This window comes from Pongo abelii, chromosome 3, assembly GCF_028885655.2.
Source record: "Pongo abelii isolate AG06213 chromosome 3, NHGRI_mPonAbe1-v2.0_pri, whole genome shotgun sequence".
Classification (NCBI taxonomy): domain Eukaryota; kingdom Metazoa; phylum Chordata; class Mammalia; order Primates; family Hominidae; genus Pongo; species Pongo abelii.
In genome coordinates this window covers 144,732,838-144,749,555 of record NC_071988.2, presented here as the reverse complement: position 1 = coordinate 144,749,555, position 16,718 = coordinate 144,732,838, and the positions used below count along the sequence as shown (strand labels likewise).

The following is a 16,718-nucleotide window of genomic DNA, read 5'->3' as shown; positions in this document are numbered from 1 at the left end:
TCTCAGTAAACTATCGCAAGAACAAAAAACCAAACACTGCATATTCTCACTCATAGGTGGGAATTGAACAATGAGAACACATGGACACAGGAAGGGGAACATCACACTCTGGGGACTGTTGTGGGGTGGGGGGAGGGGGGAGGGATAGCATTGGGAGATATACCTAATGCTAGATGACGAGTTGGTGGGTGCAGCGCACCAGCATGGCACATGTATACATATGTAACTTACCTGCACATTGCGCACATGTACCATAAAACCTAAAGTATAATAATAATAATAATAATAATAATAAAAGAAAAAAAAAAAAAAGGAAAAAAAAAAAATATTAGGTGTGACTGAACCGAGGGATGCCTAGATGGCTGGTAAAGAATTGTTACTGGGTGTGTCTGTGAGGGTGTTGTCAGAGGAGACTGACATTTGAGTTGGTGGACTGAGAGCAATACCCTTCAATGCAGGTGCCATCCAATGGCCGCCAGCAGCTACAACAAAACAGGCAGGAGAAGGGGGATAAGCAGTTTGCTGAGTCTTCTGGCTTTCTTTTTCTATCTGTGTCAGACGCTTGCTTCCTCTCCTACTACTCCTGAACATCATACTCCAGGTTATCCAGCCTTTGGACAGTGGAATTGCACCAGCGGCCTCCTGGAGGCTCTCAGGCTTTCAGCCACAGACTGATAGCTGCACTGTCAGATTCTCTCATTTTAAGGCTTTATGACTTGGACTGGGCCCCCTATCAGCTTGTCTTCCCCCAGCTTGCAAACAGCCTATCATGGGACTTCACAGTGTTATCACATGAGCCAGTGCTCCCTAATAAACTCATATACAGATCTAGATAATAAATGGCTCCTATTGTATCTGTCTCTCTAGAGAACTTTAATACAGTGGTTAATTTACTTTTGTAATAGATTTAGATATGCTAGGGTATAGGTCTGGCCATAGTTAACCATTTCCTATTCTCCAGCATACAGACATTTTAAAAATAGCCCCAATATTATTGCTCCTTCCAATTCCCACTCAACTTAGAGTGATTTAATCCTTTAATGCAAAAACTTTGTAAATAGCTATAGCAAAAATATTCCCAAGCTTAAGTTGAAAGCAGCAGAAAATAGAAGGTAGGCCCACTGTATGTATGTATGTATGTATGTATATGTGTTTATGTATAACTATTTTTAAGCAAAATTATCTGCATTAACAGGCAAAATTAATTAATTTGCTAATTATCCAACCAAATAAACATTTATGAGTCTGGGACTGGACTTATCAAACATAAGCAACACCATCTCTACCACGAAGGAGTTTATAGTCAACAGAGAAGACAGACAAGTAAACAAAATAATTGCCACTCAATACTAAACCTCTTAGATTTAAAATTTTGTTCTTAAAGGCAAACAAAACAGTCTAACAAAAACCTCTCAGTACTTCAAACGATAAAAGGAGGTGAAATTCACTTCACCTTAATAAAGCAAAAGTCTCTATTGTCTTCCATCCATTGCCTACTTTTATTTTGCCTGCACATAAGCCAGTACGAATAGCAAATAATTTCTTCATTTCTCCAGTTGCATAATTTTTGTAAGATTCACTAGCGTACTTGACAATCACACTGTTAAAGAGAGCTAAAATTTCTTAGGAGAAGAAATTGTAAAGGAGTCTTAAGCTAAAATTCCTAATACACCATCCTGCTCCTGTATTCCTGCTTTTTGGAAAGAAAATACTTTGAACAAACTTTCTCGAATACTTACACTGCAGGCCCCTGACACACAGACTTCAAATTTTACTTTCCTGGGAAGAGGCAGTCTGATATCAGCTCAGATGTAATCCTGAGTCCCAGGGAATTGATGACCTATGCAGCCACAGCGGTGAATATTATGTCATTTCCTTCTCAGTGAATAAATTAAAATGAGTTTACGGCCTAGTGTTTACTAAATGGAAAAGTAAAATGAGGGGAAAAAAAAAACAAACCTGTAAATGCTGAGCAGTCATATGCTGCACTCCAGGATACCATGTCTCACTCATTTTTAAACCCCTCAGAGTTCATTACATAAAAATGTGATTGCTTCTAACAGTAGCCAGGGAAAAGCACCCATGTCTCAAGGGAAAGGATCTGGTATGGGTGGAAGGGGTATGACACAAGTCACTAACTACAGTCTCCCCACAGATACTTCAGAGTACCATTCACTTCAGCTGTGTAAGTTTTCCTTTTTTATTTTTAACCAAGATAATTCTCCTCTGTATATACCTAAAAATAAAACTGTTGAATCAAAATGAATCAGAAGAGACATTCCCTCTTTCCTGAAACTCATTAAGTTAATGACAATAAAACTAAAGACAGTCTTAAAATAGCTACATAATTCTGGACTTTGCAAATACTCCTTTAGATCATCATGCTAACTTCTCTTCTAGGCTCTGTCAACATCTTGGTTTCCCTCCACCTTTTCTATTTAACAACACTGCTTTTGCTAAGGAAGTTGCTGATGAGAAATCTGACCCTCACACCTGTCAAAAGGCATTTACTCCAGCTGTTAATGGAGCCAACAGGGGCTCAGGATTCATAAACGGGGAGGAAGATGGGATGGGAATATGACTGACATTTACACCCTTTTACAAATGAGGAAGTGTGTAACAAGTTAAAAGTCATACTGCTAGTAAATACCAAGGCTATGTACATTTGGTTTGTTTTTAAAATAAAAATAATTTCATTGCCTTCTCTGACTATAAAAGTGGTTCATATTTATTATATACAATATTGCTATAATGTTGATTAACATTAATTAAAAAGTAAAAATTGTCTGGACATGGGTGGCTCATACCTGTATCCCAGCATTTTGGGAAGCCAAGGTGGAAGGATCACTTGAAGCCAGGAGACATGAGACCAGTCTGGGCAACAAAGCTGAGCCCCTCCACTTCCCCACCTCTACAAAAAAAATTTGAAAAAATTGGCAAGGCCAAGTGGTGTGCACATGCAGTCCCAGCTACTCAGGAGGCTGAGGCAAAAGCCTAGGAGTCTGAAGCTACATTGAACTATGACTGCACCACTGTGCTCTGGCCTGGGTGACAGACTGAGGCTTTGTTTCTTTAAAAAAAAAAAAAAAAGTAAAAATAATAAACGTGATGGCTCTGTTAGCATTTTGGGGAACAATTTTCCAGACCATTGTAACATACATAGTTTTACATAAATGTTGTGTTATTTATGACTGTTTTGTAATCTACTTTTCCAGTTAATAAACGCATGAACTTCTTTTAATGTTAATACATACAGATATATGTATCACCATTTTAATAGTTTCTCATTCTGTTATGTAGATACAGTGTATATGCAATAATCCTTAAAGCAACTCTCTAAGGCAGATTCAATCTTGGATTATTTGTCTTATTATCTAGGACAAAGTTATAAAAATAGAATTTATAGGACAAAAGGTGAGTACTTGAAGTTTCTGTATTATATATTAACCACCTTCTAGGAAGACTGTGCAAATTTATGTTCCACATTCACTTTTATCTACATACGTTTAAAAAAGCATAATATGGTGATGTCTAATATTGAAAAAAAGCCAGTGGAGTACCTCCTAGAAACATTCAAGAAAAACCTGTCATAGGTCAAATCTCATGACATTGTGCTGCCTATATTCTTTTTTTGTCTTGAGATATAAAATTCTGGGACCTAAATGTCTGTAATACTTAATTACCAACTTTAGGTTCAGTAGGTAAGGCAGGCATAAAAGGACAAGACTTTAAACATATGTATACCTTGTCCTTTTATACTTGTCCTACTAGGAGATCATATAGTTAAAACAAAACCAAAAATCACCTAAGTTTTTAGAGAATCCATGTAGTTGAAGAGTGAAGTAAAAAACAAGAGAGAAGAAGAAAGACTGTAACTAGGGCAGATTTCATAGACAGAATAGCTTTCGTATTAGTAAAGCCCTAAAGAGTTATGCTGACATTAGAATGTCCTTTTCATCTTGTTACACTTTTGAAAATGCTACTGCAGAGATTCATTCAGGCAATAAATATCCCTAGAAGCTGAGAGGAAATAGGCACTAGGAATTTTTCTTTAGTTGGTGTGGAGGGAAGGTAGGAAAAATAGTAATTAACAGAAGGAGCACTTTGGCAAGAAGAGTGAACTGGTAGGAAATTAAAAGTTAAGAGGCAGTGTGGTATAAGGGGGAAAAAATGATGGGCTATTGAAATAAATGAGTTCACTTTTGCCGGTCTGTTCTCATACACTGATGATAATGGCAAAGATATTAATTTCTGGAGCTTCAGTTTTCTTATCTGTAAAAGGAGAGGGACTGGACCATGACATCTAGGATCTCCTTTAGCTCAAACATTCTGATTAAACTTTATTCTACAAATGAAGTCTAGAAATAATTAAAATTTCCACAATTTATCCAATAATTTCTAGCCTTTAAAAAATACAATTATTGATCCATATTACCCCAAGTCATACAATTAGCATTAACAGGTAACTTGAGGGCCTGATTAGGGATAAAAATATTTAATGAAAAAGTGGGCAAATCTGTTATGTCAATTTTGTCTTAATTGGTTCAGCTCTAGACTGGGTTTAATGCATAAAATCATTACATGTATTTGTGATAGTCAAGGTAAATGGAAGAATTAAATTTTTTTCAATTTTAATTACAAATGGAAATGGAATGTTTCTATATCAACATGATATTATTTTGAGTCTTCAAAATATATCTTAAAAAATAAGCAGTTATCATGCAGGCAAAATGAATTACAATTGATGCACAAAAAGCATGGGGGCTAGAGGTGCCAAACCCCACACACCAAAAATTCTCCTTTAACCTGAGACGCTCCAAAAAATTTAACTACTAATAGCCTATTATTGCCTGGAAGCCTTACCAATAACATAGCCTGACACATATTTTGTATTTTATATGTATTATATACTGTATTTTTATAATAAAGCTAGAGAAAAAAAGGTTAATAAAATCATAAAGAAGACAAAATATATTTACCATTCATTAAGTGGAAGCAGATCATAAAGGTCTTCATGTCTTCATCCTTATCGTCTTCAGGCTGAGTAGTGTTTGTGTGTGTAGGTATTGATAATTTTAACTTTTTATAATAGATTTGTGTATATTTCATGTTAGTAAATGATAGACTAGTATATACATATTTTATACATTCATGACATTTCTTTTTCTTAATTTTTTTTATATTTCTAGGCCACATGGTTTTTCCTCATTATCAAAAATCTCCAAAAATCTTTCCAATATAATTATTGAAAAAAATCCACATATAAGTGAACCTGTGCAATTCAAACCTGTGGTGTTCAAAGAGTCAACTGTATTTTAATAAGATCAATGTTAATGTCCTATTGCTAGGTTTACTCTGATATAATTACGAGATCTGTCATCTATTTTATTTACTAAACTTTCTACTAACAGTAAAGCAAATGAGGACATTAAAATGAGTATTTGTGTTACTATTGTCCCACACGTTTCCTTGGCTGCTTAATCTTACTTCTTTGAACCCCAGTGACCTTTGTTGGTATTAAAAATAAATGTATTTGATATTATAAATCATTGGTCTAGCATCAAAATGCCCAAGAATACTTATATCTATGTAATCTAAGACAAGAGTAAGCCCAGTAGAATTACTCATAATTTCTACTATTTAACGAATTTATTACATGTAAGCTATTGTATGCTAATTACCAAACAATATAAAATCTAAATAGATACAGCTTATTCCACATAGCTTCTATAAATAATTTGCCAAAATAACTGATACAGTACTTTCTTATCCCAAACTAAATAGGACTAAATTGAGTTAGACTGGGATACTAAAGATTTCTATTTGTTATTAAGATTATTTTTAAGACAAAGAGATAGATTTACTTAAGTTTAATGTCAATTAAGCAGTATGTACTTCTGCGAAAATAGTCTAGTCATAAAAATTGTAGTAGTATTATATGGACTTGCTGGCAAGGAAGCCTCATTTCCTACCTGGAAGGTTGGTTGTCAAGTGTTCCATGCTAGGCATCACTGAAATGGTTTAACTTTAGACAGTACCAACCCTCAACAATGGAGCAAATGCCTCCACAAGAGAAAGCCACCCCAGCTACAGCTGTCTCCTAAATAGTTCTTTTTAAAATTAGAGTACAAAATGTTTTTTCCCATTATTTGTCATTCCTAGCCTTGTAAGTCCCACATTTAATATTCACTGACTTCACCAATGGTTCATTTTTAGTAGCAGCTAATTGTATCCACCTGAACTCAGAAAGGATGTGTGCTATGCTCAGAGGTGCAGTGAATATTAGTTTTGTTGGAGTGTCCTCTTTTACTTAAATTAAAAATATATTTGTAGTTTTGGGACTAACCATATGATTTTAATCAAAAGAAGTCTAAACTTATAAGATTTTTGTTGTTGTTAGGGCACAGAGAGGTGTGCTTGTGTGTGTTTCCATGAGCATGTATGTATAAAATTCTGGAAAAGGAAAATGAAATTCAGGAAATATTTTATTCTATACAGGATATGTACCCATTAAATATCATTAGCACAGTTTAGCTTTAGCTTGTATACGAGGATCAATCTGCATACAAGAAATGGTATCAAAACTTGATATGTTTGAACATATGTATTGATATGTTACCAATATTAAATATTGGTAACATATTTGATAAACACCAACTACTATAGCAGTCAGCTTTTTGAAAATAAAACTACTAATTTGGTAGGTATGAAGTCAAAAAGACTGATGCTGGTGACATAGCTTAAAATGCTGGAAGGTCCAAGTAAAAACCCTTTTGAGGAGGTAAGGAAAGAATCTCTTGCAACTTTATAATGTGATATTTTATGATTATGCTGTTAATGGCTAAAAGTAACCATGTAACAGGCTCTGTATTATTTTATATGCATTGTTTCATTTAATCATGTAACAAACTAGTGAGGTATTTTAAATATCCTGATTTTTATGCAAGATAACCTTAAAGCTAAAAGAAGCAAGTAACTTGACTGAGGTTAAGCACAGTGAAAGTGGAGTATGATTTGAAGCAAGCAGTCAGATCCAGAGGGCTACCTCTAACCATGCTGTATTTCCACGCAAACAAACGGCTTTCCAGGTGAAAGTAATTTTGCCTGATTCCTGTAATGCAGATGATCTCTTGGAACTATCTATCTATACCTACTTTAGTCTGGGACTAAAACTGCAAGCTGTGGCTCTTTTTGAATATGACTCACAATTCGTATTTTAAAAAATCAACCAGTATCGAATTTTGATCATTTTCTAGCTAAGACTGGAAGCCAACATTCCCTAGTTAGCTTTCAGTGGAATTTTGGTATGTTCTTATGGTGTTTCTTTTGCCTATTATTATCTTTTGAGGGGAGCTTAAACAAATAAACTAAAAATGCTTTAGTTCTTTGTAAACAATAAATCTTCAAAGGCATAGCACAAAAATCAGGGAACAATCGAAACAGTTAGGACAAGAAAATGATGTGTGATCTGTGTAGAGGGGTGAATAGGTAGAAGGTTTCACATTTGATAGGAGGGTCTGGGTTGTGTGCAGGTGATGAGAAAATAAATTGGGAGGCTACTAATCAGGACAAGAAAAAGGAAAAACTATGGACAGACCCCACAAATTGTTAAAAACAAGTAACTGGAAAATACTGTAAGGAAATGGAAACTAAGGAACCGAGGATGAGGCAAAAATAATCTATATAGCAAGAAAAGGTGTCCTTCCTGACCTCACCTATTTTTGTTATTTTATTGAGTAATACAAACTCATGGTAAAACAATAGCAACAACAAACAGTACAGAAATGTGTATGTAAAAACCAAAATCTTGTTCCCACCTTCAATACATTAATTTCCCTCTGTAGAAACCATTTTCTTCCAGACGTTTTCTATGATTAGAAAGATATATCCAATCCTGTCCATTAAAAATATAGCAGAATGGGATTACACTTTCTTGCTTGTTTGTAATCTGCTGGTCACAAATATATGTCTTCGCCTGCAGTATCTTAAAGCTACCACCTAGAACCGGACAACCACAGGTTTACTCTTCTAGGTCCAGGGAGCAGGTGGACAAAGTGCTTCTAGTGATGTAAGGTAATGGGATTTTCAAGATTAATCTCCATTTCACTACTCGTTAGGACTCTAGAAGCAAAATTATGAGTTTAGATGAAAAAATTTAAATGACTAAAGATATCTAGACATTTACCCCAAATTGTAAACAATGTAACTAAAAGTTTTAAAAGATTTCAATCATTTACTCTTAGCTGTGGCCAATTCACATATAATAGGGTGCTTTCCAGCTTGTGTGTTGTGACAGCACTATAAAATGTAGGTCTTTCTGATCTGCTTCACTGGGTGGTATATATCCAAGGATTGAGGATCTCTATGCTCTCCGACACTGATTTCTTCCTACAGTTCTTTTTCTGTCTTACCAGCACTTTCTAAGGCCTTTTCTACCTCACCGATAAAACTGGCACTTGTCACAGAACATTCTTCTCCCCTGACCAAACATGTCATGGAAATTTTTAAAAACAGTTAACACAGGTATTCTCACCCTAGGTTTCCGGATTGGTGAACAGGTTGAAAATGCAAACAAACTTTCACATATATAAGCACTTTTATGAGAAGATGGTCTTCGGAGACTAGGAAATGAAGAAAATAATAAACTATAAAAATTAAGCTCAGTTGTTGGTAAAATACATTATCTTCTGAGTACAATTCTAAATAACGTATACAACATTTCAAACTTTTTGGAGACACTTTGAGAAAAATGCAGTAACACTAATATGAAAGGTCCTCTTAATCTACCTCTATCTGACTCTCCAGATTTAATTTCTGTTCTACATTTCCTCTATAAAACATTCTGGCTTCTACTACAGTAATATTATTCACAGAATGTCTACCACGATTTGACAGGTCAAAGTTGTATTAACCAATAGGAAAAAAAAAATTAAGTTGGAAGATCAAAAAATTAGGGTTGTCAAGGATGTAGAAAAAAGGGATCCCTTGTACACTGCTGATGGGAATGTCAACTAGTCAACTTCTATAAGCAATTACAGAAAACAGCACAGAGGGTCCTCAAAAAATAAAAAATATAACTATTATATAATCTAGCAAACCCACTGCTGGGTATATATCTAAAAGAAAAGAAATCAGTATATCAAAGAGCTATCTGTACTCCCATGTTTATTGTAGCACTATTCACCTAAGCGTCCATCAACAAATGAACAGATAAAGAAAATGTGCAATAAAATGGAATACTATTCAGCCTAAAAAAAGAAGGAAAGTCTGTTATGTTTTGACAACATGGATGACCCTGGAGGACATCACATAAAGTGAAATAAACCAGGCACAGAAATTCAAATATCCCGTGATCTCACTTATATGTGGAGTGTAAAAAAGTTGAACTCAGAGAGGGTAAATGGTGGTTAGCAGAGAGATTAGGTAGTGTTGGTCAAAGGGCACAAAATTTCAGTTAGTCAGGAGCAATAAGTTCAAGAAACCTATTGTATGTCATAATGACTACAGTTAACAATATATCATGTATTTGAAAATTGCTAAGAGAGTAGATATTAAATGTTCTCATCTTCCAAAATAAGTATGTGAGGTAAAACATATATTAAGTAGCTTGATTTAGCCATTCTAAATGTGTATATATATCAAAACATCATATACACCATAAATATATACAATTTTTACTTGTAAAAATAAAATAGAAAATTAGTCAGGGTCCTGTTAGAGACTTTGAAGACAAATCAACTTAGGGAATATTTCCCAAAGTGCTGGAAAGGTTAAGGGATGCTGACAGAACCAAAGTCTAGGGACTGCAGGAAGCTATTACTGCTTAGGACCTGGAAGAAGTAAGCGGGAGAAGACAGTATTATCAAAACCCAAAGCTGAAGCTGTTGAAGAAGTGGGGTGGAGGCTCAAAGGACAAGAGATACAGTTATAAAGGGATATGGCCAATACTAGAATTGAGGTTCTTGGGCAGGGAAGGAGCGGGAATACATATCCTGACCTCTTTCTCCTTCCACCTTCTAAGCTCCTGTTGATAGCCAGGTGCAGCGGCATATGCTGGTAGTCCCAGCTACTCAGGAAGCTGAGCTGGAAGATCGCTTAAGCCCAGGAATTTAAGGCTGCAGTGAGCTATGACTGCACCACTGCACTCCAGCCTGGGTGACAGTGAAACCTGTCTCAAAAAAAAAAAAAAAAAAAAAAAAAAAATTATTGATGCATCCCGTTGGCTGAACTCAATGGAATGGAATCCAGGGCTACACAGTTCATAGGGCCACCTCAATCTCCTTTTCTATCCTTATACAGACTTTCACACAAAACACTGATAAAGGCAAGAGCAGCTATGGGGAGTGGGAGGATATGAGTTGAAAAAAATTTTTTTTCCCTCTGCTCTCATACCACGGCAATCAATACAAAAGACTTTATAGCCCTAAATATATGGGGGATTTCTCCCTACTACCAAGTAATCATTCATTTCTGTAGCATACACCTGATAGGTGTCCTCCAATTCAGTTCTGAAACTGTCTACCTAGAGACAGTGTCAGGACCCACAGGTTGAGAGCTCAGCCCCAGGAGACTGACACCTGACAGCAACAACCACAAGCCCCAGGTTGTTTTACCTATGTTTGTGACTGATGAGCTATAAATTAGGGTTCCCATGACCCCTGCTTGGGTTCAATTAATTTCTAGAGTGGCTCACATAACTCAGCAAAAACACTTACTTAATTTACCAGGTTATTATTAAAGACATTACAAAGGATACAGGTGACTAAATCATTGGTCATCAGTGATCAACTCAATCTTTAGCCCCTCTCCCCTCCCTGGAGTTTGCGGGATGGACTTAAAGTCCCAATCCTATAATCATGCCTTGTTCTCTCCTGTGACCCCAGCCTGAAGCCACTAGTCAACTCATTAGCATAGAAAAAGATATTACTTTGGAAATTCTAAGGATTTTAGGAGTTGCATGCCAGGAAAACAGAGCTGGAAGACAAAATATATATTTTACAATATTATAGAGGAGAATAACATGCACAATGAACTACAGAAGAATGGCTATTTCTTAATGTTGTTGGATAAGAACCAATTTAGTATCCATCTGGAGACTATTCTTAACACCCTCTATTGTCTAAATATGTTACACTAAAGACTTTGGTACCTTCTATCCATAACAACATTGACGGTTAGCTTTGGGAAGTTTGACAAAACTTCTTAGATGCAGACTCTACAGGTTAGTTACTATATATAGGTTAATTGCCAACAAATAAAAATTTGGTCTCATATTACTATCCAAATCAGTGGCTATATAGTCTGCTTACATGTATCTAATTTGATTTTTATAATAGTTTTGACTTAGTGGTCTGGGTTTATGGTTTATAAGCCAAGAGATTCCATTAAATGTGTTCCTTCCTTGTGCTTTTGGTGTCATATCTAAGAACCCATGGCCAAATCCAAAGTCTTTAAGATCCCTACCCCATGATTTCCTCTAAGAATTTTAAGGCAACTGTTATATTTAGGCCACCGATCCATTTGGAGTTAACTTTTATATATGGTATAAGGTAGGGGTCCAACTTCAATTTTTGTATATGAAAATCCAGTTGTCCTAGCAGCATTAATTGAAGAATCTATTATTTCCCCAGTGAATGGTCTTAGTATCCTTGTGGATATTCGATTAATTCATAAATCCATGTATTCATGGATTTAGTTCCAGACTCTTAATTCTAATTACATTGGTTTACATATAGTCTATCCTTATGCCAGTATCACACTATTTTGAATATGGTAACTTTGTACTAAGTTTTGAAATTGCGAAGTGAAAGTCCTTCAGCTTTGTTCTTTTTCAATATTGTTTTGGCTATTGGGGCCCCTTGCATTCCATATGGGTTTGAGAACTGGCCTTCTCATTTCTGCAAAAAATGTCACTGAAATTTGGATAGGAACTGCACTGAACCCATAGATCACTTTGGTTAGTGCCTACATCTTAACAATATTTAGTCTTTCAATCCATGAACACAGGATGTCTTTCCATTTATTTAGATTTTCTTAATTTCTTTCTGAAATGTTTCATAGTTTTCAGTATACAAGTATCTCACCTTGGGTAAATTTACTGCTATGTATTCTATTCTTCTGGATGATAGTGTAAATGCAACTGTTTTCTTAATTTCATTTTCAGATTATTCACTTCTGATATACAGAAACACAACTGGGCTAGGCATGGTGGCTCACACCTGTAATTTCAGCACTTTGGGAGGCCAGGATCACTTGAGTCCAGGAGTTCGAGACCAGCCTGGGTAACATGGCGAAACCCATTTCTACCAAAACAAAACAAAACAAACCAAAAATTAGCTGGGTGTGGTGGCGTGTGCCTATAGTCCTAGCTACCTAGGAGGCTGAAGTGGGAGGATGGCTTGAGTCCAGGTGGCTGAGGTGGCAGTGAGCCGTGTGATTGTGCCACTACACTCCAGCCTTGCGCCACTACACTCCACCCCAGACGACAGAGCTAGACCCTGTCTCACCAAAAAAAAAAAAAAAAAAAAAGGAAACACAACTAACCTGAAAGTAATTTGAGTGCAACCTATGAAAAAGGATGGCCAGAATGCGACTTAATATTTGAGGGGATACTCTATCATTTTCACGTAGAACAACTGATGCAGAAGTGACCTAGTGGCTAATTTTAAATATAATTCTCTAGAATGCCTAACCCTCTACTTATGATTTTCTTCCTCATTAATTCGTTTTCCTCTCTAACATAAATTAAAAGATTCATTGCTTCCATGAGGCTGTCAGGATACGCTTGGTTCAACTACCTTACTGAAGTAGACATTCTTGTGAGTACAGTTACTCAGTGAATGAAATAAAATAAGAAAGCCCAATTTTCCACTTGATTCCATGAGAGAAGCAAGAGCAGAAAGCTCTAGCAAACTTCTTGATACTTTTCATTAATTCTTTTGCAGCAAATTCTGACATCAGAAATATTTTAAAAAGGATGGGTGAAAAACAGTGAAAGGTAACTGATTGTATAGAAAAAAGCTACTGTCAGATGAGAAAAAAAGAATTTGTAAATTGTATCTCATATAATAGCATCTGGAGAAAGAGAAGAAAACTTCCTATAGGGGAAGAGGGGATAGACAGGACATTTACTAGAAAATAAGACACTGGATCGCAAGGAAAACACACTTCAGTAGCCTTTCCTTGATGCTTTTCCAGTTTTCTAATAGCTGTTCCTGGATAGCTATTAGCTACTGTAATAGAATTGAATTTCAACTCAGAAATGAAGGAGTTGTACAGCTTTGCACAATTAATTTAAGGTCTTTTAACTTCCAAAGTTGTATGAGAATTAAATAAGAACATAGAGTCTGTAGCACTAATCAGGTGTTTTCTTGTTAGTTATATCCACTTCATCCAGTAAATAAACCAGGACATAAAAATCGGGCACACTTACAGAGTCTCCGTGGTTAACATTTTCTGATAGAATTCCTCTTGGTTTTAACACCCATAACTCAGGCAATATATGTCTCTAAATTCAACATTTTCCTGCTGACGTTTATATGGGAAAAATTTATACTTACATTCCTCAAAGTTAACATAACATTTTAAACAAAAGAATGTACGGAGGGAAGTCTCATGTTACATTCCAAACACAACTGGTAGAAAGGTCTGATCGTGTGTAGACATTTTGAAAGTCCTCTGAGTGTATCAACCTAGCAACGGTTCCTTAACAGCTAGATTTGTTAGGCCATCAGGAAACCACTGTTTAAGCATTTTACATCCCAAAATTATAATTTATTACTTTAAAGATATTTCACTGCATTTAGTTAGCTTTTAGGAAACTGGTTGGGGATTTGGGGGAATGGGTTCCTGGTTAGCATTTTCAAGTAGGACATCTGATTTTCTAGGATATTAAGTGTTAAGCAGGGGATGCCTGAATACTAAAAAGGTATTTTAATCAGCTGTGATTATGAAACGCTTGCCCTGTTGAGATTATAATGGTGATAGTTGTAATGATATAACAGTTAACACTTAATGAGACATTATCTGTTAAATGCTTTATGAGTATCATCTTATACAAGCTTTATAAAGTATATACAGTTGTCTTGGTATCTGCAGAGGATTGGTTCCAATCCCCTCCCCAACCCCCACCAGGATACCAAAATCCACAGATACTCAAGTCCTTTTTATAAAAAATGGTGTAGTTATTTGCATATAACCTCTGCATATCCTCCCTATACTTAAAATCATCTCTAGATTGCTTATATTAGCTAACACAATGTGAATGCCATGTAAATAGTTGCTATACTGTATTTTCAACATTTGTGTTAACATTTAAATTTTTGATTGTTGCATTATTTTTTACTGTTTTTTTTTCTTAAAAAATTTTTTTTTGACCCTTGATTGGTTGAATCCACGGATTTGAAACCTGTAAATTTGGGGGGCTGACTGTATTGTGTATAATAACTGTCATAATTTTACATATAAGACAATATTGCCAGGTTCATACAGCTACTAAATTGAGGTGGGATGTAAGCTAAGTCTATCTGATTCTGAAATGTATGGTCTAATCTACACCATTAAACTATACTACTTATATACCACTGTACTCCCTGACATTCTGAAAAATTATAATTAGAACAGGACAACATCGATGAACACAAATAAAAATAAAATAGCAAAAAATACAAAGCAAATATTATAAGCTGGTGAAAAGAGTGCCCTGACGTATTTATTTATGATATATCTCACTGGGCACTGACTGAAAGGAAAAAAATACTCAATTTCTTGACAAATTCTTTGCCTGTCTCACTGGCAGAGAGTTGGTAAATATTTAACTACCTACTCTCCAGTGCGGAGGGGAGCACTGATTTATAGTGATTGCCAATTTCCATTGTATACATACTCCCAACATGGCAACTGACTGTTTAAAAACTAACTTGCAACATTCTTGGACTTCAAAACGTGCCTCTTGCAAACTGGGAAGAGCCAGTTCAAGCACATCACTGGGTCCAACTCTAACTACATCCAAATCAGCACAAAGTCTTACTTCAAACACAGCTTTAAGTAATGACTACTGTCTCACATGAATGTTTTCTTTAAAACCCCATGAGATATTCATGATTGTAGCATGTGGCATCACTCATGTAAGGCAAGAACTGAAATTTTGTAAGGTTTCCCATAAGCAAAAGTCCCTGTTAAGAGAATTAAAAACAAGCTACAGAATGAGAGAAAATATTTGCAAACCACATATCCAGAGGACTTGTATAAACCACATATCGAAAGGAAAATGTGCAAAAGTCATGAGGAGACATTTCACCAAAGAAGAAATATGTATGGCAAAGAAGCACATAAAAAAAGTTCAACATCATTAACTATTAGAGAAATGCAAATTAAAATCACAATGAGGTATCACTACATACCTACTAGAATATGAAATGCTGGCAGGGATGTAGAGAAACTGGATTTCTCATACATTACTGGTGGGAATATAAAGTCATATGCCACTCTGGAAGATAGTTTGGTAGTTTCTAAAATAGAACTAAACATGAATTTATCATATGCAGTAGGCAGAACAACATTACCAACCCCTAGATGTTCATATACTAACCCCTGGAACCTGAAAATATGTTACTTTAAATAGCAAAGAGAAATTGAAGTTGTAGATGAAATTCAGGTCGTTGATCAGTTGACCTTAAAACAGAAATACATTATGTAACATTATACAAGAATTAAAAGTGGAAGAGGGAGGCAGAAGAAAGTCAGCAGATGAAGATGTGACTTCGAAGGAAAGGCACAGAGAGATGCAACATTGCTCCTTTGAAGATGAAGGAACAGACTACGAGCCAAGAATAACAGGAGAAACTAGAAAAGGAAAGGAATAGATTCCTCCAGAAAGGAATGCAACCTTGCCAACACCTTGATTTTAGCCCAATGAGATGTATGTAAGATTGTTAAGCTATACAACTATGATACATTTGTGTTGTTTAAGCTTCCAGCCTGTGGTAATTTGTTATAGCAGCAACAGGAAACTAATATATCATATGATTTAACAATTGTACTCTTTATTCTAAAGAAATAAAAACTTACGTTGACATAAAAGTTTGTACATGGATGGTCACAGCAGCTTTATTCCTAATAGCCCAAAACTGGAAACAACCTAAATGTCCTTAGACAGATAAATGGTTAAACTCTGGTACATCCATAAAGCAGTGTAACTACTCAGGAATAAAAAAGGTAGAACTGGCCGGGCGCAGTGGCTCATGCCTATAATCCTAGCACTTTAGGAGGCCGAGGCAAGTGCATCACCTGAGGTCAGGAGTTCGAGACCAGCCTGGCCAACACGGTGGTGGGTGCCTGTAATCCCAGCTACTCAGGAGGCTGAGGCAGCAGAATCACTTGAACCCAGGAGGCGGAGGTTGCAGTGAGCCAAGACTGCGCCATTGCACTCTAGCCTGGGTGACAGAAAGAGACTCTGTCTCAAATAAATAAATAAATAAATAAATACAAAAATTAGCTGGGTGTGGTGGAGCACACCTGTAATCCCAGCTACTCAGGAGGCTGGGGCAGGAGAATCACTTGAACCTGGGAGCGGAGGTTGCAGTGAGCTGAGATCATGCCACTGCACTCCAGCCTGGGCGACAAGAGCAACATTCTTTCTTAAAAAAAAGAAAAAAGTACGCAAGATGGTCGAATAGGAACAGCCCCGGTCTACAGCTCCCAGTATGAGCGATGCAGAA

At 36.0% G+C, this 16,718-nt stretch overlaps 1 protein-coding gene across 6 annotated transcripts in view; it reads right to left on the bottom strand.

Annotated features, from left to right (window-relative positions):
* Window positions 1–16,718, bottom strand: part of AFG2A (AFG2 AAA ATPase homolog A) — a 409,783-nt gene that overhangs the window by 110,172 nt on the left and 282,893 nt on the right. Inside the window, exon 15 of one of the 6 annotated variants that reach the window (XM_054554462.2) lies at window positions 12,084–12,302. The exons of 4 other annotated variants lie outside the window; for them this stretch is intronic. In XM_054554462.2, the coding sequence (XP_054410437.1) occupies window positions 12,249–12,302 (54 nt within the window). In that variant the 3' untranslated portion in view covers window positions 12,084–12,248. Of the gene's footprint in view, window positions 1–12,083; window positions 12,303–16,718 lie in introns of those variants that run through there. One more of the 6 variants, XR_008524743.2, reaches the window with a different exon arrangement.